Source organism: Haliaeetus leucocephalus, unplaced genomic scaffold (genome assembly GCF_000737465.1).
Source record: "Haliaeetus leucocephalus isolate CR32 unplaced genomic scaffold, Haliaeetus_leucocephalus-4.0 Scaffold450, whole genome shotgun sequence".
In the NCBI taxonomy this organism is placed as follows: domain Eukaryota; kingdom Metazoa; phylum Chordata; class Aves; order Accipitriformes; family Accipitridae; genus Haliaeetus; species Haliaeetus leucocephalus.
In genome coordinates, this window is record NW_010972886.1 from 5,681,442 (window position 1) to 5,708,898 (window position 27,457).

The 27,457-nt window shown below is 38.9% G+C and overlaps 1 protein-coding gene across 2 annotated transcripts in view; it reads right to left on the reverse strand.

Moving 5' to 3' along the window:
• Positions 1–3,487: 3,487 nt before the first annotated feature.
• AKAP7 (A kinase (PRKA) anchor protein 7) overlaps positions 3,488–27,457 on the reverse strand; it is an 89,378-nt gene continuing 65,408 nt past the window's right edge. The window contains exons 7-8 of one of the 2 annotated variants that reach the window (XR_774817.1): positions 5,026–5,749; positions 4,694–4,781 (exon numbers count right to left, since the gene is read on the reverse strand). Coding sequence is in view for 1 of the 2 variants with exons in the window: in XM_010574702.1 (XP_010573004.1) it covers positions 5,547–5,749 (203 nt within the window). In the remaining variant the exon portion in view is untranslated. Of the gene's footprint in view, positions 5,750–27,457 lie in introns of both variants that reach the window. The other variant, XM_010574702.1, reaches the window with a different exon arrangement.

Here is a 27,457-nt window from a genome sequence, read left to right on the forward strand (position 1 = left end):
AAACAGTTTTCTTTCCCATAAGAATGGTGTGACTTCTTGCCTCTGAAACCAGACCAATGTAATGATTTTTTTTAACTGAAAGTGCAAAGCATTTCTATAGAACATTATGTTATGGCACTAATAAGCTCTTGGAAAGCAAATGCACTTTCACCACTTTCCGAGATTACCCCTTATCACTATGTGAAAACTTATGGGAGAATCAAAATTCCAAAAGGTTTTCACAAATTAAATTACTACATGAGGATGACTTAGAACAGTTTTCGTCAAGTTAAACCAACACTTACTTTACCCAACTGCCCACTAATCACGCAGCTGACCCACTCACCGTCTCGGTTCTGGGAGGGCATGTCCCTCAGGAACTGCTTCTGTCGGGTGGTTTTGGGCCTTGTCCGCTGCCTCCAGATCAGAAGACTTCAGCTAACAGCCACACAGGCCCTCCTCTGACCTCTGGCAGTTCGAGGGAGACCAGAGGTGTCTCTGCAAAGACATCAACCTCTTTGGGATTTCAGTGACAACTTCCCCCCTCCTCCAAAGGGATGGTAACAGCTGAAAGCTACAGTACCCATTGAGTCCCTCATTTTCTCAGGCCAAGAAAGAGCTGAACAGAGGCAGAGGGCATTCACAGATAAAAGACTGCTTTGACAAAGATTGTGCAAAACAAAGTCCCGGGCTAGAAGCAGAGTGAAGCAACTCTTGGGCGTCCAGCTACGAGGTTCCACCTGAGGCAAGCAGGTTCCCTCCTGGCTTCCAGGGGGCTGCAGCTGGCTCTGCAGGTAGTGTTTCATCTGCAGTGAAACAGTTGCGGTTTACACTTCCTTTCATGAGTATATTCCTGGACATAGCTGAATTTAAAAAGTAAACTAGTGTTTTTACTAAACTTCAACTTACAAGCTCTACTGAGCGCAGTGGCTCTACTCTTCTATTTTTCCTGCTTGCTGACTACATAAACATGTAGGATACCTCTCAAGACTTTTATAAAATCAGAATCCTAACAAGAACATGAATCATGTCTAGACAGACATAAAAATGAAACAGTATCATTCTTGTCACCAGAATGAAGCAGGGCTGACACTCTTTGATCCATGACACACTCACACGGCCTTTTGGCTAAAACAGCACGCACAAAAGCGTGCACACTTATAATCAGAAACTCTATAAATAAAGAACATGAAGCCTCTTGAATCCTAACTTCCAGATTGTATAACCTTGCCATGAAGTAGTAGTTTACCACTCAATGCATCATACTTAACTTCAGTAAGACCATTAGTAGCATACAGGGCATTATCCAGTGGGCTCTCAATATTTGTATATCTGGATACAGTGTCTGAATCTGACCTTAAGCTCCGATCCTTTTTAGATTTATATCACCTTCAGTCAACACAGAAAGACTATTTAGTTTCCTTTTCACAAAGATCTTAATGCATATTCATCTGCTGCATTACAATCTAGCTACCAGACTGAGCATCCTTATGCCATGTTCACCCATGCTTGGAGACATCGGTTTCTACAACAGTCTCTCTTCCTACATCAGAGAATTGGTGTCTGTTGGTCAGGACTTACAAGGATTTACTGATCCCTCTGTCAGCTCTTGAACACCTCTGATGCACAGCTCAGCAGTGCAAACAATTTATGCCAAGGGCTGCTCAGGTATCAAGTGTACGGCTTTCGGCTACTTTTGTGCCTACGCTTAGACCAAGCATAGATGTCAGGAACAGTTTCTCCGCAGGTCACGGCAATCCAAAGACTTCCAGCTGGCCTAGTCCTGGAAGCTGAGCTACTGCTTCTTCACAGACATCTCTACAATCAGCAGTGTAGAAACACTCTTGAGTATGAACAAGCTAAAAGTTAGAACTGAAAACAAAACATGGACAAACTTGCACCCTCTGTTTTGAAATGCTAATGCTTTCCTGGAATAACCTGTGCATCGCTACCTCAAGACATCCCCCAACTGAGGCACTTAATTAAAAAACAGAATTGTTGCCTGAAAATGATTTATGAGTGTGAGGAAGGCAACATATTTGTTCTGTTCTGTGTGGCTCAGAGCTTCACACCTGCCTATATTAGGTTCAGTATCTATGTACCTGCATTCTTCAGTACTCATCTCACAGCTCCATGCAAGATATTTATGCTTTAATTTGGCAGCCAGGCTTCACTACCACTGGAAAAAAAATTTAAAAAATAGAGAATGCAAGAAGTAGGGTTGTCATGAGAGAATGGATCCAGATGCAGGATTTTTTTTTACCCTATTTTGTTTTCAATGTTGAGTAAATTAATAGTGGTGTCTTGTCAAAACCAGACATAAAGGCTATGGTTAGCATTTAAAAGAATGAGAATGGCTTAGAAACAAAAGCACTGTTGACCTTCATGGGTCAAAACATCTGAAATCCAAAGATGGGTTTTAGCTGCTTAAACATAGGTATCTAGTTCTTTTTAGAGGCTCTGGGGTATCCTCTCAGCCACAGTTCCTGACCCAGAAGAATGCATGTCTCATGTAGGGTTTGTGTCATATTTGCCAGACCCCTGCCAGGCCCACTCTAAAGCATCTCAAATGATACCGGCTGCCTATGTTCAGGCCATTAAGTCCCCTACACTTTATTTTTTCGAGCTGCTATTCTTGATGCCGTCCATAAGAACCGTGAATGAGCAGAGTCCCTAATAACCAGGTCACCTATCAAAGTATCTGGACTTAAATTCAGTGATTCATTTCTACAGTTTTACTTGAAACTGAAGAACAGTGACTGTTAACAAGCTGAACAATATAAAAAGGCACTTAATCATGGTAATGACTTGTATGGAGGAAAGGGGAGATTCAGATAGAATACAATAAATGGTTTTCCTGTTTTCATAGCTGATTGTCTGGTTTTGTGTTGTCATCTGCAAGTTGGATTTAAATTGCTCGATACCATAGGAATAGCTATCTCTGAATGAATTAGTACTCAGTAATGTTTGATATGACAAAGAAACTTCTCTCCTCAGAAGTAGGAGAGAAGATTCTCTCCTAAGCCTATGGAATAAGGGAACAAGCTGGGCTCAGAGCGTCACTGTGCAGGGATATATAGAACCACTTGTGAAAGTCTGGGGTTGTTTTTACTTCCAGGGATGATTGCAGGTTCAGATTAATTTTTTTTATTATTCTAGAGCAATTTTGAGACTATTTATTAAACTCAAACTCAATTTTTGACGTTGAAGAGTCAATATGGAACTTTAGGAAGTTGTACCAGTACTTCCTTCTAAATCCACACTGCCTAGAATATAAATTAATCCCTAGAGTTTCAAAGTTTTGCCATTTAAAACAATAATGACTTGGGACTAGCTTACCTACATGAATTTCTTCACATGATTTCAGCACCCAAGCTCTAGATCAGTATCTTGGCACAACACCCATAGTCAACTTCATGGTGTGATTCATACAAGCACTGTTTCTGTCAACCCTGTTACGTGCAATTTATTAAAGTCCATTTGGAGATGGGTGAAAACGTACATAGAGTGCAAAGGAAAAAATACTTTATTGTGAACATGGCATGTATGAGATGTATTTCAGAATACACTGTTACATATCAAATGAGAAAAGAAAAAAAGTTCTGACACGAGATAAATGACCAGTGCTTGAGACCAATGAAGAATATGCACACAGCTGTTCTAACAGCACAATTCTGATACCAATCACAATACATATTTATATAGCTTTTATGATCAGAGGCAATTTTAAACAATGTTTATAAAAAATGCAAATATTGGAACTACTCCTGCATTGTTGTACATACAAAGCTTCAGTGAATCTTGTAGGTGTGTGGAGGGAAAAAGGAGAGCAAACTGACACCCCACCTGAGGCAGCAGGAGGAAGAGATGGAGGAAACATCAAAAACAATCAACAAAACCACCGTTCTACAAAAGTAAAAAGGCAAATATTATCCCAAGGAATATTATTATTTTCACAAGAAATCTTAACTGCAGCATCCTGACTCCATTAAAACCAATGACAGTCTGCCATTGAGATCAGTGGAGCCTGAATTTCATTCTGAAATTTAAAACATTCTTGCATTAGTGTAAACATCAGCAGAAACAACATGTCAGCATCTATCCAAGTATTCAAGTGCCGTTTAAAAAAAAAATAAAAACCAGACAGTGCTAACCCAAAATGGCAGTACATATCCAAAAGGCAGATCATTAAAAGAGGTTTTTTTCAAATATACATTTTAAAGTATTTAAAAGCATCCACTTTTTAATATTTGTATATCATTGCTAGGGAAGGGATCTATGAGAAAAATCTGAATTATCTGCAATGACAAAGGAAGGGCACAGTGTTTGCTTAGATTTATCTGAAACCAGTATTTTTCCACTTTGGAGCCATGACATATACCTGCACATTCAAGCATGTTTCAAAGCAGTGCTGAGGAGTGGCTGTACTTCATCATTATGAAATATAATTCTTCTGTGCAAGTATTTCAGCATGATTCCTCATGAGCCATTTACACCCATTCATATTTTCAGTAAAAAAGAAATAGAAAGGAAAATTTCTTGAAAAATTTTTTTTGTCTTTAAACAACCCGATGAGATTTTATACATCATGGCAATTGACAATCATGCATTTGGAGATCCAGAGTCAATACAACTTTTCCATTTACTGTTAGAGTTGTGCCTGTCTTCAAACAGTTCTTTGCTAATTTTCATGCGGATCTCGGGACTGGATAACAGCTCCTTTATCTGATTCAGTCTGGATAACAGGGCCTGTGTTTCTCTGTGCAAAGCATCCTTTACTAAGTCTGCTTCATGGCTCTTTCCTAGAGGAAAAGAACAATATAATACATTTTATAACAACTTAATGTCATTCAGAATCATTAATGTATGGAGATAAAGAGATCGTATCTGGTTTGGATAGTATTAAGTGCTCGGTCTTTTGCCCATATTGATTTTTTATAAAAAGGTACTTTGTCAAAAAAATATAATTTACACCAACAAATGCTACCAAAAAGTAAAGACCAGTACAGTGTCACATTTAAGAAAAACTCCTGCCATATTACATACTGTGTAACAGTATCTGCGATGAGTATCTGTAGTGGTAATTTTTAGCTTGGGGTTGACTGCTGTTGACTAGGAAACAGCATGTGCTCTCACACGGAGTAAGCAGCCCTGCGGCAGTGCCAAACCCTCGGGCAGAGGGCAGCACTTCCACTTATGGCAAGGCCTCTTCCACGGCCATTCGTGACAATCCGAAAGGCAAACGCAAAGGGTTCGGTTTCTCTTCAAAAGCAAGGAAGGGACTCCTGGTATCAAGAGCCAGTGAAGACGGGAGCCGCCTGCTTCACCATTCTTGTCTTTTTTCCACTGTCCATCCCTCCCAGCATTCAACAGATTTTCAGCAGTGCGAGCACTTATTAAACCAGTAGACAGTGTCCTTCGATTCAGAACAAACTTTTGATAAGAGACTCACAAAGCAGAGTGCCTGTCACCCAGCATCACTTAGCAAATTTCAGCAGGGAGCTGGGACATGTTTTTGTGGTTATTCTTGGTGGGATATTTGCTCCCGGGCTTTTTTTGCACAGTGCTCACTTGCTGTTATCATTGTCGCTCTCATTCTTACTGCCGCTTGCTGCTTCTTCAGTTTTCACAGGGCTTCCATCAGTTTGTCTGGTTTTGTTTTGCGTTTCTTCTAAATATTGCTGTACAGCCTTCAGCACCGCGTTCTCCACCAGCCTTTTGCTGAGGCTCACCAGCTCTGCATCGTCTGGCTCTGCTGCACGTTTTTCACCTATGTGTCACAACAGACAAGAGAAGGAATTCATTGCTACGGAAAGATAGTAGCCGTAATTGTATCAGGAGCCTCCATCTGAGCTGGATTTTAAGTTATTAGCTGCCTCTTCCTGACTGTAAAAAGTAATTTTCCCCTCCTCAAGGTCTGAATCAAAAGCGTTTCATAAAGATGTATACAGTATATCAGATCAAAAATATTTCACTGCTCATCTTTATTGTAACACTCCAGTAAAAGCCACTGGCTAACAATATGAGCACCCACTCAGCTTAGAAGAGTAAGCGTGCAAATTTAATTTCTTCTAGCCAACGATCACCTGTGCCATCTGGGCAAAGATGAAAAAGATGGCACGTGATGAATTTACATTTTAGCAGCATTCTTAAATTTAGCTGCCCCTGTTTTGTGATTTTGCTTAATAAATCTGAAATGTCTACCTATGTATTCATTGCTTGCAATTCAAGAGTTTGTCATGGGAAAAATGAATAAAATACTCTAAGCGCAGGTTAGAAATTTTTTTCTAAACAAAGCGTAAAACTTAGAAAAACCACGTATTCCCTCCCTGTCTCTCTTCTGTCTTCTAACTTAAAGCTCTGACATTGAAGGAATGCAAGTTCCAGCAGTCTATTCTTAGATATCTGCTGATAAAAGCAAGAAGCTGGCATTTCCCTGCTTTGTTAAGAGTTCACGTGAATAAACATATACAACGAAATAACTGTATACATAGTGAGGATTCTCATATATCATTACATTATTTTGAAATTGCACTTTTCCATGAATCATTTTCCTATTAAACTATATAGCCTACTACAGCATCCTCCTTTTATGAAGAATGCAATCCAGGAAAAGCAGATTTTATTGTCCGATTTCCACTGGCCATGTAATTTGTCAGTTTGCAATTTCTTGCACTAGGTAAACAACTGTTTCCCTCCACCTATATTTAAAGGCCATACTTCTAATGTCCTTTTCTGGAGTTAGTGTTCTGCAACCAGTAATAAGAGGCTGCTTAGTCACACACATCTGGTGAAAGAGATACTGTTGTATGCTCTCAGCACAAAGCTCTGTACTGTTCAATTATCTAAATTTGCTCTTTTTCATACATGTAAATTTATTCAAGTTTGCTAGCACATACAGATTATAGTTCTAAAAGACTTTTATTAGTCTTCCTAGGGGATTGCACAATGCAGGAGTGATTTCACTGATAGAACATAATTCATTTGGGGATTCAAGGGGGAGAGGTAAACAAAACTCTTCATTTTCAGAGGCAGTGCTTTTATTAGCTGTTGATATGAGCATCCCACTCTGGAACAGCAAGACAGATGAAACTCTTCCAGTTCTGGGCCCCCACAACACTGTTACTGTAGGGAAGGAAGAACTGTGCTCTCCAGCTGAAGAGTCATCAGACTAGACCTGGGTAAAGCATTTCATTACATTTTGGAAAAATTTTTGAAAAATACTCTTAAAAATATTTTAAAAGGCAGCAATGGGAATAGTTTTGGTTAAAACAAAATTTTAAAAATAAGAGAAAACATTAAAAGTGGGATTAGCATTTCCAAGAAGAAACATTTTAGGTTAATATGCAAATCCAAGGGAGGCACAGGCACTATTCCCAAGACCACTCAAACAGGTACATACTCCACGTTCTCTGGCCTGCTGCTTACCATGCTCCTTCACTATCTCCAAAACCTGGGCTTAAGCCTATCATTTAACTTACTTAGAGGAGCAACTTAACTCAGGCTCTTATCTCTCAGGGGACCCAAGATGTATATGAGCAGCATCTCCTCCCAGCTTTTATGAATTGATCCCACGTGCTCCTTTGAACGCAGCCCTTTGATTCCAAGTTTCCTTTGCTTTTATTAAAGATGCTCGACAAAATATTTTGGTTGTTCCAGTCTATTTATTCACTAGAAATAAAAAAATAACACTGTGGCTTCCAGTTGGAGAGTTTCTTATTTTTCAGAATTGCTAGTGAATCACAGAAATTGTTACTCATGCAGCTCTAATGATCTGTCCATGCAACTCTGAACAAAATCAATGGAAAATATGGTGCTCAGCCACTCTGAGGCTTGACCCTATAGTACTTAATATGCAGAATATGACTAATAAGTCACAGAGGCCTCCAGATACCACAAAACAGTAGTGATTATATTTACTCAGAATGTAATTTTACTTGTAGTACATTATATTATTATTCTGACAGTCTAAAAAAGGACAGAGCTCTTCTTTCATAAATATTTTCTGCAAAACAGTTCTCATTTACATACATATGTATAAAAACCATATATCTACTACTGCATTTAAAATTTCAAATTAAGTAGATAGCTCATTGTGTATGTAATTTCTCAAGCATGAAAAAAAAATCAGACTACTTAAAATGAGCCTTTAAAAAGTACAGTTTATATAGCTGCAGAAGAATGGTTCAGGGGTTTTTTTGTTATTTGTTTGCTTTTAATATTTTGAGACATTCATGGCTCACCAGCAGTCTGGAGCCAAGTCTATAGTACCTCCTAAGTAGGCTCTGCATTCCCGCTGGGAAGACGTACATGGCATGTGACTGACGTGTGAATGCGAATGTATGCACAACCCTGTATGAAGAGTGCCCTTGGATTTATCTGTCCGGCCACCTTGGTGGACTGGCACATGGGGCTATATGATTCACTCATGCTCTGTTCATATTCTCAGACTCCCTAAGGAGCAGTTGTGTGAGTGTCTGTGCAATGCCGAGGTTCGTTGGCAAGGTAGTTGTATACTATTGTATCATTCCTATTTGTGACTGTTGTCAAAAAGAAATAGGTCACATAACAGGTATTGATCATCTATATTTACTTGAATATTTAACATAGATATATGTCCTGTTTATATCTCTCTCTCCATGCTGCATCTGCTGCTTGCCTGCTTCTTAGATGTATACAATTCCTTTGCAGTAGCCAAATGCTTCTTTGTGTAGACTGTCTTACGTTATAGGAATTATCAGAATATTGGTAAAAAGCCGTTGTAAATATGAATGTTCTAGATTTAAAAGGGAGGCTTAAAAATTCAGAATTGCTTTGTTTGTAAACTCTGTTCTGAAAAGGGAACAAATATATCACATACCCTGTATTTGCATCTATGCTATGCCTCTCAGTTTGGACTGTGCCACTACTTTATTTCTGCCTGTGAATAAAAAACTTCCACTGCTGTCTCCTGCATGTGGCTCAGAATAAGAATGAAAAAAAACCCCAACCCCCAAAACCCCTTCCATTTTGTTTATCCCAGAATTCTCGTCTATAATTTTCTAAAGATGAAAACAAATTCATACTCTGTGAATGTATCTCAATGCATCCATGTTAAACAGTGCTTTTTATTACTGAAACTGAAGCACACCTATTGTCCTGAAATGCCCACCATTTTTTACAAAAGGGAACTATCAACTGCACAGAATTATTCAAAAGGGCCTTTATGATCCTGCAGCGTGCTGCTAGCAGTTACAGACATGAACTGGATCCCTGCAACCAAATCCAAGTTTGGATTCAAATTCACTGCTGTATCCCTCTGCTGGACTAGGTTTACTCTCCAAGTCTACAACCCTTTACACTTTTGCAGGACTGTGATCTGGATTTTGAAATACTGCATTGGAACAAAACAGATTTCGTGGTCCTGGTACAGCATTTTCAAGGTCCTGACAGCCTGTTTTAGAGGCCATGTGGGTATCTCAGGTTTGGAGAGAGGCAGGACAGTTACTTAGATCCCCCTCCTGTTTATACTACTAGTTCTTTTTTCTGTGAGAGATTTAATTGAAGGAACCAATAGTGGATCCCTTTTACAGGAAAAGCCAGTTTTACAAACTTTTACCAGCTGCACTCCAAGACAACGTTCTGCAATCCTTGCCTCATGACCTCTACACACTGGGTTTTGTTTTTCCTTCCAACAACCTTTCATCACAACAAAATGATGCCAACATGGGGCAAACTATAAAGCAGACCCTTGGTATTTTGAATAGGTGACTGAGACCAGCTGGGAAGCCTGTACTCTGGCAGCAGAGGTTACAGTCTGCATCCTGGGGAGGGCTGTGGTAACAGACATGCCTTTGTCTACCTTTTGGTTCATCAGTTTTCTAACACTGTTTTTACAGACTCTAGAAAACAAAAAACCTATGAGGGACTCATGCAATCTTTCACAAACCAAACATTAAGAAATTCCTTCTGAATGCTGGAAAACTTCATTTTTCTACTTACACTGTGCCTCTTACCGACACCAAGAGGGCAACCCGAGTTGCTCTTGCATACATGCAAAGCTTTCAACACAGGACTCCCTTTCTATGGGGACTCCTCAGTGGCTCCTACTCATAACAATCCCTCACTATAAGATAATTGATTATTAACCCCTCCATACAGGGGAAAAAGCTTTGCTGGTGTGCAGTATAGTGCGACAAGAAGGAAGGAGACAACTACCTTAACTGTTGATGGACTAAGAAACCTTCAGCAGATAACTATCAATTATTTCTGCATATGGTGGGGTGGGAGAAAACAAAGGAAGGCCAATAAAACAAATACCAGACAGATTTCAGCATGTGAATTCATACAGTTTGCTATGTCAGTGGTTGTGTCTTTATCATGGATCACCATCTCTACGTGAGCAGAAAAAGAGCTAAGAGTGAAGACATCATTTATATTCACAACGCCCAGGCAGATGTAGACTATTGCAAGGCTGCCATGCACGGCTGCAGCCTGTGGAAACATCTAGGTTTTGCTACACTAGACTTTTGTGTCTACAGAATCTGATTCAAAATTAAATTAAATCTCATTGACTTCTGTGGGAATTGGATGGAGTCCCACATCTACATACTGAACTGCAATGTCCTATGCATCAGACCAATGTGTTGAACATTTTCTTTACTGAGGACTTTCAGATAAATTTGGTAGGCCATATATATTAACAGCACTATAGCACTAGAGAAATACCACCCCAGTTCACCCTGCAAAGACAGTGAGTCCACAGTCCATAATAAATTGAATAACAAACTATAACCAAGCACCAGACTGTATGCTTCCCACCCTTGCAAGAGACTGTGAATGAGGCAGCACATTCAAGATCATGGTTTTGAAGTAATGAACACAAACATCAGCATGTGCCCCTATCTAATCAACACAATAAGCATAGACAGGAAAGTCACAACTCTGAACATTTCCTCGTTAATTAGGAAGGACTTCCCTGAAATGTCTCGAGTGGTCACTTAAGGAATTGGCACAAATAAGGCATTGAGAGGAAGGGTGAAATTATAATCTCATTATGACATGATGGTGATGACATTTGTTTTGCTGGATGTTCCCACCTGATGTTAAGCAGCATGTGCAGTTTAGCTCTCCTCTTGGAAATCTAACAAACTTTAGTTTTATGTATGTTGCTCTGTAAATACAGGACTGTCTAACAAGGCCATAAAGGCAATACCAATCTGTCCTTCATGCTGAATACATGGGTTTCTAGTTTGCTGGAAAGATTTTTTCATTTGATTTGGCCCACTGAGGAACAAAACAAACAGAATTAGTAATTTCTAGTAAAGAGAAAATTAAGGATGTTGCAGCTATTCAAGGAAAACGGTGCTCTTGCCAGTTTCAGTGATGACAGCAGGAATACCTGCAGCTTCCTTTGAGATGGAGGCTTGGCAAACGTGGCAAGTTTGTTTTGTTTCAGACAAAACCCTTTGAAGCTCAGCAATCTAAAATTTCTGACCACCTCTAACTATAACGGGAGAAACAGGATGTGCTCTCCTAAACCTACTCTTCCTTCTATGAGCACTGAAGGATGCGATGCCACAGGCACAAGCCTTCAAAACAAACAACCAAGAAAAGACTCTACTCCTGGCATACCAGGAGTTCTGTTAAATATCTTGGTTTTATTTTCCTATTAAAAGAGACCTGCTGACAGAGAAATTTCCTGGTTCCCTTAATGTAGTTTAATGCTTAAACTTAATGAATTTATAAGAAGTCTAGTGTAACAGGAAAAAAAGATAACATAATGGCTGAAGGAAAGAAGATGGTTTAAAAAGCTGCAAGTTTTACTTGATTTTCTTACTGATACTCAGGTAGAGAAAACAGGCCAAGTTACACAAGTGGTTTTACATAACCACAGGGACATCCACTGTGCACACTGATAATGGGAGAACCAAAACATCCAGGCAGAATTATTCACCCCCTCCTTCACCATCCACAGCACTGCCTGGTGCTAGCAGCTCAAGGGAAACAGTGAAGAGGAGCTGCCTGGGCTGGCAGGGCTAGCAGAGAGAGCAGGAGAGTTCCTCCTCCCTCCAGGATGCAGCCAAGGGGGAGCTTCCCACTGTTTTCAGAGCCTGAGAGAGATACCAGGCTGAATTCTGGAACAGGACAGTTCCTCATCTTCAATGGCCCTCCAGAAATAATACCGAGAATGTAATGCGCCACGGGAGACAGTGTAGGTTGCTTCCCCATCGACCCGGGCCACCAGTGACCACAGACAGACCTGGATGGTCTTGAAGGCAGAGAATCACCCTGCTAGGTCACTAAGCTGAGGGAGGTATAGGCACAAGAAATGCAGCAGCTAACCAAAATAGGATACACACAGATTTTAATTGCCAAAGTCCAAACATGTTGCCAAATCCTACAAGCCCCTGCTTATGGACCAGTCAACCACGAAAATCGTATGTTTGCTCAGAAGCGTGATGAGGGAAGTCATTTAATATACATTCACCTCTTGTTACTGTTTTCTATCCTTCTTATATTCTTTGCGAATTTCAATTTCATTTCTTTAGGATTCATTTGTTACTATACAGCTTCCAATGGGACACTATTTAGGCTGAGACTTCTTCGTGCTACTGTCAAGTAGACTGAGAAAAGCAACCTTTTTTGGACTAAGACAGATGTTAAACAAGTGTTAATAAGTGAATTTAACAAGCTGATCCTGCGCTGTTGCTCCTCCTGAGTTCAGAAAAAGACTCCATACAAACTCACACTATCAAATAGTCTCTCACATATTACATGTCTTTCCTCAGGGAAAGCAATTCTGAATATATTTGTAAATTATGGAGAGAATAGTCAAATTTTAATCAACACACATTTTCATTTAATTATTTCAATTGCAGTAACATGACTTGTGAAACACAGGTGCATACTGCTTGAACTGCAAAAAGAAGATGAAATCTTGTCCAAAAAAGATTAAGATGTAAGTATAATTACAATTCAAGAGGATGTCCAACAGTGTCCATAAAATACTGTAATAAGGTGCAATTTTTATGGAAAAATGTCATTTTCAAGGTGTTTTTAATATCTCTGTAATCATACTTAATTAGACCCTAAACCTAATGGAAGAAGGTTAGAGTCACCTCTTTTGGCAGGAGCATCTTCCATAGGTTTGAACTGGTAGTGTAACTACATCCTAAGGTTGTCAAAACAGATGGGTCTAACCCTTTTCCCCCAGGATCTTGCATGAAAGAACTAAACCCACTTCATCAGCTTTGTGGATAAACCCTGAAGTTATTTATTTTTGAACATAAGAGCAGCATTGTAGCTGTCTTTCGTTTCATGGATCAAGCCTACTGAATCTGACCAAATTTATTAATAGCTTTGGGAAAACTAACATAACTTCCTTAAGTCAATTTGAGTGTCATTAAAAAAACAGAAAAACATGACATACTTATCATGACATTGCCTATCTTAATCCGCTTTATCTATTATATATTTTGCCTTAAGTATTTAGCATTATTCTTTCTTCCCTCCCTTTTGTTTGCCACAACCTCCACTTCAAATGTGGTTTTTTAAAGTTAGAATTTGACATTTTCACTCTGATTTTGTGACATATAGCTGTAAATATGTTCACTGCTCTACCACATAAAGGTTTATGAAAGGTTTGTAAATATGAAATTTATCTTTTACACTTGGAAAAATTAGTTAATAAAAATTCAGACTTCTCTTTAAATGCTCTGGCTTTGAACCCATAAAACTACTGCTCAGGATCTTCTTCACGGCAAGCTCTTCCTCAACTTTATTCTCTCTCTAAAAGCCCAAATATACTCACTTGCAAGAACAGTGAATCTTGATGTCCAAAGAAAAATATTCAAGTAAGATAAGCAACAAATTCAGACCCTGTTTGGTCATAATAAATTGCTTTGTGTCATTGGGTTTTTGGTCACCTCAGCCATACGAAATCAGCATAGCTGTAGTGAAAGAATTAAGAATGCTGAAGGTATGACTACAGCTCACTTAATTTAATTCACAGGAATCTAAAAATTATTGCTAGAGTACAGCGTAAAGAGAGATCACTTAATGAGATCTGTGGATGAAAAAAATTGAAATATTACCATGTCATAAAACTAAATTTAATGCAATCAATCCTTCACATAAAATAAGCAGCTAATCTAGGACAAGAAAAAAAATGAAAGAATAAGAATATTAGAGGACAACACTCATTTTTTTTCCTTCCTATTTTCTTTATGAATAGTGCATATAATATAAGTTGATGAGCAAGCACCTAGTAATCGAAATTAACATTATTCTTGAGTCTGCTTCACCATTAGAAATCAAGAATAATTAAGTCCTGATTATTTGTTTAAACCAGTGGGCCTTACTTTCACATCCTTCCTATGCTAAGTACCAAATAGCTGTAAAAGCATTTTCTTTGTGAAACAACATAAAACTCCTTAAGAACATAACCAACATTTCCCTACCTAATAGCAAGACTTCTTTCATGTGTTACAGCTCTTATACTGCACGCTAGCAAAAGAGTAACTCCCTCTCTCTCTTCCCCCATATTTCTACTTCCTCAAATTCAGTGAGTCAAAGCCTATTCTAGCAGCACTTCAATGAAGTCAATCCAGAAAAATACATCAGCGATGCCAAAAAACTGAACTAATCCTCACAACTTTTACCAGCTTACACTCTGTACCATAACAGATTGCCCATCACCATGCCTTAAAATTGATGGTTCTCTTCTCTTTCCACTCCTTTTTCCATTCGCAAATTTTATCTCTACCTACACAGCACACACAATTCTATCCCTTCCTCTTCAGCATCCTAATAATTCTAATTCTGTCCCATTAACATCAGTGGAGAACTGCTTATTTATGCCAGCTGGTCTTCTGGTCCTTTATTTCTATGAGGCTAAACAGTTCTAATTTGGAGTTTCATCTTTGTTTCTTCATCCTTTCTTATTTTAAAGTAATAATTTTCTCAGTCTTCCTCCAACTCAGAGTAAAAGAATAAAGGCTGGGTATTCATGCCAAAAAGTTTTTGCATTTCTCTTCACTACATTCATAACCAACTATGAAATCAAAAGCGGGTATTTTTTCTTCACTCCAGCTAAATAGCATTGCATTTAATTCCATAGTTACCTTTGCCTTTATGTTTTACACATAGAAAAGTTCTCCTGCTTCTATGTTTGGCTACAGGGGCCAAGAAGAGTTCATTAAGGAAGAGGAGAAGGAAAGAGATGGGCAATGCTTCCCTTCAAAAGTGAACTGTATCATTCATGATTTTGAGACTTCCTGAGATGGGTAAATGCATACAAGAGTTGCATGGCACAATGCAATGTGGTTTTAACTCCAAGAATGTAGGTATAGCTATACATCAGGGGGTTATGTGCTGTTACCATGCAGGGCACCAGAAGCAGTAACCTAGAGCATTTGAGAATTAGCCTGTCCTCACAGCCTGGGTGCTGCATGTCGATCCAGATACTCCACTGCTGATGTAGGAGCTTATACTTGGACACATCTTACCACATAACATGTTTCTATCCAAAGTCTAATCCTGTAATCTTTTCTTATTTTATGCCTTCTATAGAGATTACGGCTAAAAAAGGACCGAGGGAATGAAATCAATCTTTCAAAGGAAAATTATGCACTTCATTTGGAATGGAGTTATTATTATTATTATTCACTTGTGCTGAAGCAGGGATTACAGGTAATGCCTCCATGATCTGGGCTGTGTTACACCAAGCCCTCTATCCTTACTACACCTGGCACTCCTTCCAAATGTTTCAGTCTAATTATAACAGAGAACACACACGATGTGTGAACAGGGCACACAGATGAGGTCAACAGAAAGTAACATTTATTTCATTAAATCAGAGAATCAAGAGTTTCAAAACACGCAAACACTACACCAGATTTCATTTTAACAAAAGAAAGGTAATCCCAGATTTTAGGAGGGCGTTCAATCACTAGAACTCACCTTAGTCTCAGGTTATATTTTGTAGAACTACAAGAATAAACTTTTCATTTTGTGCTGGAAAAACCTCTCGCATTCTATTAACGATGTGTATGTGAAAAGTAAAAGGGGAGCTGAGAGAAGAGAGGAAGAAAAGAAAACCTTTTTGATTGCATTAGGCTATACTGCATGGTAATGGATTTTTAAGACAGCAAAAAATGTTACTCATTTGCTGATTCTCCTCAGCCACAGTAAGTGCTGCAGAAAACACGCCTGATACTTAATATGTTTTTGTTCAATCCTCATGCTTTGCACTAAAGCGGAAAATTGAATAAAATGCCTTTTAAAAAAATTATTGCTATAATGTGAAACAGAATGAGTAACACAATAATAGACCATGGCGTAAGACATTTGTCCTCTTAGCAAAAGGATACAAGTTCTCCAGCAAGAGCAAATGAATTAGCCACGCCTGAGGATTTTAACTCACAGGAAACTCAGCAAGTGCCCAGATGAAGTTCACCTGAGACTGGCAGATATTCAAAGGGATTAAGTTATCATCAGCAAGGATAAAGTTAATGGTGGATTTTGAGGACTGGGATCCAGAGGAGATATCTAATAAGGAGTGAATTTTCTCTGTACCAATTTAGGACAGCAATTCCTAAGGTTCATAAGAGTTAGAGGCAGGGTCGAGAGCCTGACAAAAGTTCAGCTGTGTATGCTAACATCAGAATTACAAGTCTAAAAGCACCGACTATTGTAAAGGTTTGACAGTGCCAAATCTATTGCTAGTATGGTGTACTTTTAGCTACTTAAGGCCCAAGGACTTAGCCTGTAGTCAAATGTTTATCAATTGAAGGCATCTAAATTTTACACAATGTTTGTGGCATCCAGTCCATTTTCCTTTTATTGAGGCAGGATAATTTCCTAGCCCTTTCTCCATGCTAACTTCCATGGCATATAACTTCCATAGCATATATGACCCTATACCTCAAATTCCTCTAAATCCTAGTCTCTTCTGTCAATTCTACACTTCAAGCTTATGGAAACAGAATCACTCAAATTTTAGGAATGGCAAAAATTATTAGGTATGAAACATTACTAAACCAGCAATAATCAGCTGCTGAACAAGGTGCCAGTATGCCTTACTACAATACTTTTCAAGATACCTTATTTTCCACTTTGCCTATAATAATTCCACAAATAATAACAGACCAGTGTCATCTAAAGGACAACCCCTCACTGGACCAAGGACTTTTGTTTGCCTTGTTTTCTTTGTTTGTCTGCATTAATCTGAAAATCTTGGTCACAACATTGCAAAATGTAGAGACGGTCTGCAGTCCAGCATCTGTCACTGACAGGAAGCTTTTCCTGAAATATATACAAAATGTTCTCTCTTGTTCTTATTTCACGTGATGCAATAGAAGTAATCCTGTGCTATCTTAATAGTTGCTTAAACATGTTGACTAGTTCCTCCTCCTGCCTTCTGGCTTTGTAGCTTTTTTTTTTTTTCCAAAACTAGCTAGTTCCTACTCTAAGAGCACATGGGCTGACCCCAAGATGTAGCTCTGCAGCTCCCCAGGCATTTTCTGGAAGTGCAGCTTGGGGTCCTACTTTGCATTTGGAGCAGTATCTTCTTTTGAAAATATAACCCTTCCTCCAAACTTCTTCCTCTTCTGCTCCACGATTGTGCCTCTTGAGCTTCTAGGACAAAAGTTACACTGATCCTTCCAGTGCAGATTTAGCTAGCAGTGCATGCATGCCATTTCTGCTAAAAGGTTGTAGGTCTGGTGGCACATGATCTTGCTTAAGGGGAAAGAGATAGGGTTTGGGTTTGTTTTTTTTTTTAATTCCCAGAGGTAAACCTTTTCCATAGATGAAACCTGTTTTCCCCCCTTTTTCAGAGGTCTGAGTACAGCCTCCTAATCATTCCAGGTCAGTATAGAAATGTAAAATTTGAGACTCTGATTATTTGTCCAGATTTTGGTTTTGAGAGACCTTTAATGAAATAAAATAAAATAACTTATTTTGTCTTTCTTAATTATACAGTATCTTTAAGAGAGGCTGTGCAGACCAATTTTATAATTTTTTAAAATTTTAATATTTTAATGGTTTCTGGAATAAAGATTAAAACAGGCCAGCCTGCTTCCAGGAACAGCACTCTCCATTAGAAAACAAAGCACTCAATTAGCTAGCATTAAGCATCACAAATAAGACAGTATAAGAGAAAAAAAAGCACATTTAAAATATCAGATTAGGAAGAAGTAGACAACTACCACATTTTGGTTGTATAACACTTTCCTACTCCCAAGTGTGGCTATTCTATTTCTGTAATAGATGTTTTTTCCATATGTTACAATTTCTACATTGTGAGCAGCTCCTCTCTAAGCTTACAGAGATTAGGTTACAGTAGGACTTGTCATACAGCAATACAATAGGTCAAAGCAAATGAGTATCTAAATTGGGGCAGCTGTTCATATATAGTAACAGAGAACGGCATTTCATGTTTAGCATGTCACACTTCTTATTTGGCTGTAATATGGATTTGCTCATGCATCACTTTTAAGCAGAGAAGGAAAATCCAACTTGGGTTCTATGTTGACATTAGACAAAACTCCTGTCCTCACAGTAACATGAAAAGCACCTCTGAAACCCAGTGTTTCATTCAGAGGTACCTGGCTATGTTTACACAGGTGAGCTCCACAATGCCAGTACTTGTTCTTTGGCTATGAGGCCAATTAGCACAGAGCAGCTCAGGTCCAGCCCATCCAGCTCTGCTAGCCTCTGAAATGGTGTGGCTGCATCCAAACTGCCTGCTGGGAATGGACTTTGGTTGGTGCTAACTCCTAACCAGCGCCCCGGAGTTGCTGCAGAAGGTGCCCTTTTGCCAGGGCTAGAACTATGCCAGGGTCACAGCACGGACAAGGCAGTCCCAGCGCCCAGGCACATCCCCGGACACCCCGCCATGCAGTACACAGGAGCCCAAGACACGTAGAGAGGTTTGCAGAGCCAGGGTGTGTCTGTAGGTAGCAAAGCTGAGAAGTACATTGAGCCAAATTCTGCATTCATAAAACACTTACTTCTGTGGATTTCTACTGGCAGAGGTTTTGACTAGTAACTCCGAAGCAGCCCAGCACAAATTAAAACAGAAATATGGACTAAACAGTTTCAGAGAGTAGTGCAATAGTAGCTAGAGTAACACATGTGCCAGACGACAGGATTTGGCTTGTGACTCCAGTAAAGCTGTGGGAACACCACAAATTCCATTTCCTCTTCCACTACAATGACATCCTACATGGAAAGGTAAAATTCATAACTCTAAATATTTAGACTTTCCAATCCTTTTTACTTTTCAGGGCAGGTCTTACAGCACTTCAGAAAACCATGCTGCTCCTTCTACTGTTTCGTGAGTAACAAGCAGCACAATTTGTATAGTGAGTTGAGAGGCATTGTGCCAGAGTATATATAAAACTCAGTAAACTGAGAAGAGAGTATATAATAATGAATATGAGAAACAGTACTAAGGGGATTTACATTATACAGAATAAGGTATTTGGATGTTTTCACTGGGAATATAGGACAGCTTTTAATATTATCTGATAGCAACAGTCTGTAATTTACCCTTTAGAAATCAATAAAAACATAATGTTGTAGGCTTTGCCTTGTTCAATAGTATACTAGGGTAAAGCAAGCAGAGTTCCTCTGAGAAACCATCTTCCTTTTGCTGTAGCAATGGTGTTACTAAGCTAACCTTTAAATCATCTGAACAGCTTGAAAGACAGAATATCTCATATCTAGCTGTATATGGGGTGAATACAAAACATATTTTCCACTAATGAGCAATAACGTTTAACTGGCGTACTCATAAAGTATGAGAAATCCAATACAACACATGGAACATCTGCATACAGGACAATCGGTGAAGCTGCTCTCTTCAGTTCACCAAGACATGTTTATGTACATTTACTTTGTCTTTTGCCCCTTATTCTCCCTTTCAAACCCAAAAGGATATGGGATAGCAGCAGACACACTGCTAAAGCAAACTACTGTAAATGCAGAAAATTTAAAAGTGATCTTATTTTCCTTCCAGGGTCACTCTTTCATTAAGAAATCATGTTGGAAGTCTCCTGCAAGAGCCACGGGAGCAGACTACCAGCCTCATTTTCAACGCCTAGGGCTGCAAGAACAGTATTTTACCCAGGCTCCTTCCCCTGCTATGTACATACTTACAAAGAGGATTCCAGATGGGGTTGGCAATTTGTTGGCTTGCCATCTGAACCAATCTCTCTGATATTATTTATAGAAGGTCTGCTTTTAAATGGGCTAGCTGATATTCTCATCCATCTCACTGCAGCCCTTGACTCCAGGGACTGCCAGCGGACTGTCACAGCCATGACACTTGGCAGGCTGGGTCCTCGGTTGGTATAAATCAGCACTATTCTTGCTTACTGCTGCTAAGGGTTTCACTTGACATTTTCACTACCACTTGATTCACGCCCCAGATAATCTGTCTCACTTTCATGGTTTTACTTGCGCATTTAGCAAAAATCCTCAAAAGCTGTTAGCTAGCTTCTAACTGAATATTCCAAATGAAGTGTCCTTTTAGACAGCTTTCAAGCACTGCAGTACTAAATGGTATATTATTATTAAAATTATTATTTTTAATGAATATAACCATTATTAAAACTCCCGATTCAATTACTGTACATTGGAAACTTTTCTGAGATTTATCACTACCAGAAAAGTGTAATTTTTATTATACAGAAATAAATTAGTGGGCAAAAGCAACGTGTATTCTTATTTATGCTATGTTGCAAATTGATAGACAATAGTTAACTGTCAATTATTTCCCCCTTACAAAAGATGAAAAGCTATTACCCATTACAGTATATTTAAACAGAGTCATTAATTTCTAGTCAAGTTTTTGCTCTAACTTAATGCTGGAGATTTACAAAACAAACTAATTGCATTTGAAAGATTTGGCCCCATGAAAAATGGTATTCACCATTCTTTGGTCTGGACTACTGTTTGGTTTTTTGAACCAAGAAGCATAACAATTTTGAATATTAAATGCAATTTTCAGCTCTAATCTGCCACTACAGCTGGTGGCCCACAGAAATGCCCAGGGCTATTTGAATGCTATTGCAGCAGAACTCACACGTATTCCAAATCATTGTAAAGCTTCCTTTTTCCTAGACTGCCATACAGTGTTTTGGATACATTCTTGGGCCTTCCCCCCCCAACAGGGCAAGGAAATGCCCTATGGTGGAAGGAATTTAAACTGATACCTACATAACCTAAGAAATACAGGGCTCAATTCTGTATCTGCTGAAGCTTCCTGTCTCCCCAAACATTTGCCAATCAATTTAATTGAAGGAGCATCAGTGTGCTCAGTAAGATGATCAAGAAAATACTACTTTTCCTTTGGAATGTACTCTTCTATTCATGTGGTTCTTTGTATGAAATACCTTCCAGAAACACTAAAACATCTGGCTAATGTCACAGTTAGAAACTTCTCCACATAAGCAAGTTTCCAGTGCATTACTTCTCCACACGAGTGCCTGACCTTGTAGCAAAGCGTACTAAAAAGTTCCTTGGCCATAAATTTTAAAATAGAGAGCAAAAGCAAGAAAACAAATGACAGAAATAATTCATTGCATCAATGTGCAGTAAAATAAATATTTTAAGGAAGATCCCTCTCCTTGACAGAGGATTATTATTTTTTTTTTACTTCCTTTACAGTGCTATACATACAATAGCAGCAATACTGCATGGTACTGATTATCATCTCTTAACTGTATTTTATTTCCACCCAGAAAGAATTGCATAACCATAGTATAACTGCTAGTGCATTTCTCACAACCCCCTCAACCAGCAGCCTCTGTTAGTCTGAGAAGCGTGCTGACTAGTTCCAGCAGTGGTGACTTTTGTATGGGCTCGCTGAGATCACAGACTCAGTTCCCATAATCTGCAAAGAAGCCTTCAGCTGTAAACAAAACAATTTTAATGCTGTCTCTCATCTTTCCTCAATGAAAAATCTCATAACAGAGTTATCCACTGCACTACTAACATGACTAAACAGTGAGGAATCTGCTCTGGCATAATCAAATCGATTATTTTACCTAAAAATCCACAAATGGCTCATACAATGCCCTTCACAGCAGAAATGAGGTATGAACTTGCAACAGTTGTTTCATTTTCTTCCATGACTCTTTTAACATTCCCAGACTGGCATTAACGACCTATCACTTCTTTGTCAATAAACTCATTTCTCATTCAGAGAATTCTGGTTTTGCAGATCAGAAGAGGATGGGGAAGTATACAAATAAGATAACCTTCTTGTAAAATATAAGTATGATAAACGCTACAGCACCTTGGAAGTTAGCCAACCAACAAGAAGTACAGTACTTTATCCTGTGAGGCAGCAACCACATGAGGCAATACAACTGGGAGGGATGGCAAAAGGGAGATACATAGTCCACACACCTCTCAGAGGTTTGCCCTTTCCACTATTCTTGCTGCAGTTCCTGAAAAGCATTGGACTACAACCAGGCAGGTCCTCCTTGTTCTCTCTACCTGAGTGCAGGGTAGGCAGAGAGACACCATTTCACTGTCCTGAGAACACTGAACTTAGCGGGAAGGCTGACCCATCTGATGTCTACACGATTTAATGTTTGATCCACAAGCATCAAAACCAGAAATTTTTATTATACAGAAATAAATTAGTGGGCAAAAGCAACATGTATTCTTATTTATGCTATGTTGCAAATTGCTAGACAATAGTTAACTGTCAATTATTTCCCCCCTACAAAAGATGAAAAGCTATTACCCATTACAGTATATTTAAACAGAGTTTAAATCTGCACAGAAACAGAGCTTATTTCTTTCGACACAGTAAAATCCCTTTCATTGCACCAAGGGAGTAGTACAGTTTTACTTTATCTCAATATAAATGTTACTAATGGAGTCTGTTGAGAAAGACACTGTAATCAACCTATTCTGGTCAACGTCCCCTCCCCCCGCACCGCTAATCCTTCCCACGTGCAAGGAAAGCTTCAGCTCTGTGCCACCCCAGCACCACCACGTGTGCACATGTTCACAAGGTATCGAGGCTGCTCAGCACTTTGCAAGACTGAGCCTGTGTATTTCTCAAGCAACAGATACTCTTTACTAGATCCGGTCACACAGTGGAAGAAGTTAGTGTGGTTAGGTGATGCTTACCATCATCTGTCCCAGGGTTTTGAGGATTCCTTGATTCACTTCAAGCAAAATTAGCCAGGTTAGTCAGCCAATGACGGAGAAGTGTTTAACCTCACTGGGGTGATTTTGCCTTAAAGGAGTGCTCACATAAGCTGCTCTGCTATGGATCGGTGTACACAGCATGTATCACCAGTGCACGGTGCACATGAGCGGGGATGGTGGCAGCAATGACTACGTGGGATCAGCAACCTCTTCTGTCAGCACTTTTGAATCTAGAAGAGGATGGGGTTTTACGGCTGTTGAGCCATTATTGTTTTGCTTATCTAACAACTGCCTGCATAGTAACTTTGTTTGTATCAACATTTATTTGTAACAAGTGAGGTTATTTAGTACTGTGTATCATCACATACCTCTTGCTAGAACTCACTATGAAAGATGACAGCTTGTAGCAACCCACCAGGAAGTACAGGCAGGGTTACCAAAAGCACGGCCAGTTTTCACCTTGATCGTCTTATCGGGGAAGCAGGCATGCCAAAGATCACGCAACTCCCACAGAGGGGTAAAAAGGACTGTGATCATAGTGAAGGTGATCACACAAGGAAAGCAAAAGACAAGAGTTATTTCATGCCCCCTCTGCCAGTCATTTAAATGGATATAAAAGATATATATAATTCTCTCTCTCCCAATGTGTTTGGGACCCAATACAGTTGCAGAGGTACTGACAATAAAGTAATAGTAGCATGTGAAAAGGATGGCGCACTTGGCCTCAATATGGAAAATAAATGCAATTTCAACAATATAAGAGAAATCTATGCAAATACGTCTGCAAAACACTATGTGTCACCTGATAGCCAAAAAGGTCCTTATTCTTTCCACCTATGCAAAGTGATGGTTTGGCAATTGCGCTGACCATAAGATGGACATTAAGCTATTTACCCTTGAATACTTAAATTAATGGACAGTCTAGATACAACAGACAGGAACAAACTGCCCACAAAAATATCCAGGAGGGAAGTTTTAAGAGGGTCTTAACCATCAGTGCAGACATCTTCTGCAACTGGCTCCCGGTGGCATCGGTGAAGACAGAAAACAACCAATATATTGCAGTAACAGGAGGCTGCACTTGGGGCAGCTCTCATCTTGCTACACAGTCACGAATCACTGGAGGCTGGTTCTCTGCTGACACACTTTTTGAAAAGTGATCATTAAATTCATTAAATTTCCAACTCCATCAACATGGAGCCATTTCAAAGCTCCTCATCAGGGTCTTCTGAACTTTTTTATTACTCTTTTTCTTTCTCATCTCTTAGTGCGATCAAGAAGTGTTGGTACCTGTTCCATCATGAAACTAGTCACCTATACCAATTAGCTAATCCTGGTTTTTTGCTTGCTACAACTGACCTGAAATGAAATCTCTTCCTAGCTTCTCATGGGTAACTCTTCAAACCCTTTAATACAAACAGGTTTGGTTAAGGGCTTTGCTCAAGTTTCTCAGTGTACTGTAGTTACGGATCACTGTGGTCCAAAGTACTCCCAAATAAGGCCTTTGGCCCCACATATTTTCATTTCATACATAAGTGCACATTACATAAAGATTAGCCTTTTAACCAAACTTAAAATTTTCACTATTTTAGAACAGTTACAAGTTAACCTGGATATTTTTTGATTATGAACCAAAGAACTCCCTGTCTTTGCTCATGTTTTCTTTCAGGACAAAAAGCAGTTCTGCCACTTTTCTAAATAAATTATATAACAAACACTGCTGCTTTTTCCCTGCATCCGTAACATAACTTAATAGCAAGACAATCACATTTGACTTGATTTATCTCCAGAATTTCTAGTTGCAATTCATTTTACACAAAACATCCTGCCAGGAAGGTGGAAGGGAGCCTAACATCTGCAGTCTAATAGATTATAGAGCAAGACAGTCTGCTGCATACTCGTGAAATAGTAAAACGTAGCTTAGTTTTAAAAATGATATAATACTGTGCTTCAAAATTCCCTATACCCAAATAAAAACTGGTACAAAAATTAAATTCAATAAGCTAATTTAATTTCTTTTCATGGGCCATATATGTTGATAGGATTTAAATTTGGACTTGCATATGTTTGTATTAAATATAAAGGGAGAAAAAAAATTAAATTTCACTTCTCAGTTAAAAGCCAAATGCCACCTGAAATGACTGGAGGAAATTCAGCAAAACGTGTTCATACCATGTAGGACTATTTTCTAAAAGTAGTTATTAATTAAAAATAAAACAAACCAACAAACAAACAAAAAAATCCAACCAAAAACGTAGAGACATTTTACTTTCAGGAAGGACTGCCTAAGGCATATGGATACATCTAACAGTGTTCTAAAAACTCCCCATTTTTACAGTCACCATTATTTTTATTCTCTTTACTTCAAGATGACTATATTCTCCATTTTCTGAGACCACAGAGAGGCATACACTGCTGAAGGCTTTTTTACATCTCCTTCCTCCTATTTAAAAGCTGGTTCTTCTATCATGCCCTCCTGGATACCTTGCAATGAAGTTAACTTAACAGTTCATCTAAACCCCCTCTTTTCTTTCCCAGATTTCCCTTAAATCTCTACTTTCTCTTTGTCTTCATTGGTGTGTACAATTCTTCCAGCTGTCTAGCTTCCCTACCGAGCAATTATTTTCAACAGCCATTGTCAGTCCCAAGAATGGACACACAAGTAGAGATAGTCATGATTCACAAACACTAATGACAGTCTTGGCTGTCATCAGGCCTTGGCTAGGCTTATTGTCTTGGTCATCAAACCTAATGTTGTTGGTTGCAGGACTTGTATAACTTTGACATGGTAAGTATTAAACATTTAGTTTTGGTTGGGACCACTGAATTTTCTTTCTTCCAATAGCGAATGGAAGCAATCTTAGCAACCCAATCATGGGTACTCTGAAGTTCTGAGGGAAGAAGACAAATAACACTTAGTTGTTATTCCAAATGTCATTCTGAGGAATGCACCTTTCCTTCAAGGTGTTTTTTGTTTTTTCATCCACATCACACACCTCTTTGTGCATATCTTGTGCGTATGAGTGAACGTATGCTTAGGAGCAAAGAAACAACATTACACAGGGAGATTGGCAAGACAGGAAACAATACAAGCACTGGAGAATGGAGTGTATATAGGACTTGCCAAGCTCAGCTGACAAGTGTGTTTTCACATTTAGGGAAGAAGAAGGGAAAAGGATAGTGTCTTTATAGTACCAGGGCAGGTATCACTTCAATCAGCTAGGAGTTAAAACCTCACAAAACAGAAGTGAAAAGGACACACAACCTGCAGGACAGGGAGCTATCAGTATCGGAAACTAGTTAGACAGCCTGGCAAATGTACAAGGGCTGTTTAACAACAGGGACTGACCTACTACTTGTGGTAGGCAAACCTGTCCTGTCTCTCATGACTGAAAGCCAGACAATGCATCTTTTGTACTATAGCCACATAAATGCAAAATAATCCATGATAACTTATAACAAACTGCAAATTTGACCAAGTAATTGATTTGCAAATGTAACTTGCAGGATTTTCAAAATCAGCTTAAGACCTAAATAAAATAGTTGCATTTCATTCACTGAACTTTCCTTTACCCTCAAAAAGCAATCCCTAGTTTGATACAGTTGGGCAATTGTTGGTCAGGCCCAAAAGAGCAAGATCTGGACTGAATGTCACTGGCCTGGTCGTGTGTTGGAGCTTGCCTGCTTCCTGGGCACTGAGTATGTAGCCCCAGGCCCTGTGTTCATTTCCTTATTTCCACAACTATTTGCATGTGTTATAGTCAATATGCACCATAAGTAATAGTGTATAATAGCTATCAAACAACAAATTAAGTGCTTAATCTCATTAAATCAAAACACGTAAAAGTGTTCACATTGCTATGCTCCACCCTCTCAAGTTGTAAATCACATCTTTCAGAATGCAAGTAAGTTTCATGTTCTATTTTGATGTGACCAGCCTTATTCCACACCAGTAATTGTCCGACACAGTAATTTTGTATGCGTTCAATATTTCACAGCCTTTTTTAACAATTTCTGGCCAGTACAATGAAGACTCTAATCCTTGGTTTCCTATCAGGTAGCAAATGGGCTAACACACATACAGCTAAAATGAAGTGTAACAATGCTTATTTTGTAAAATGCTTTCTTCTATGCCACATTAAAAAGTGTCATGCTATGAAGTTAAAATAAACAAACATACAACTTTAGACCAGAAATAAGCTTCCAAAGAGGTCACTTCAAAAAGCAGTTAAAGATCATTTGAGATCATTTCCAAAATGAAAAAGCACTTATTTAGCACTGACATCAGCAAATCAATAAGAGGTCTAACTCCAGGGTTATC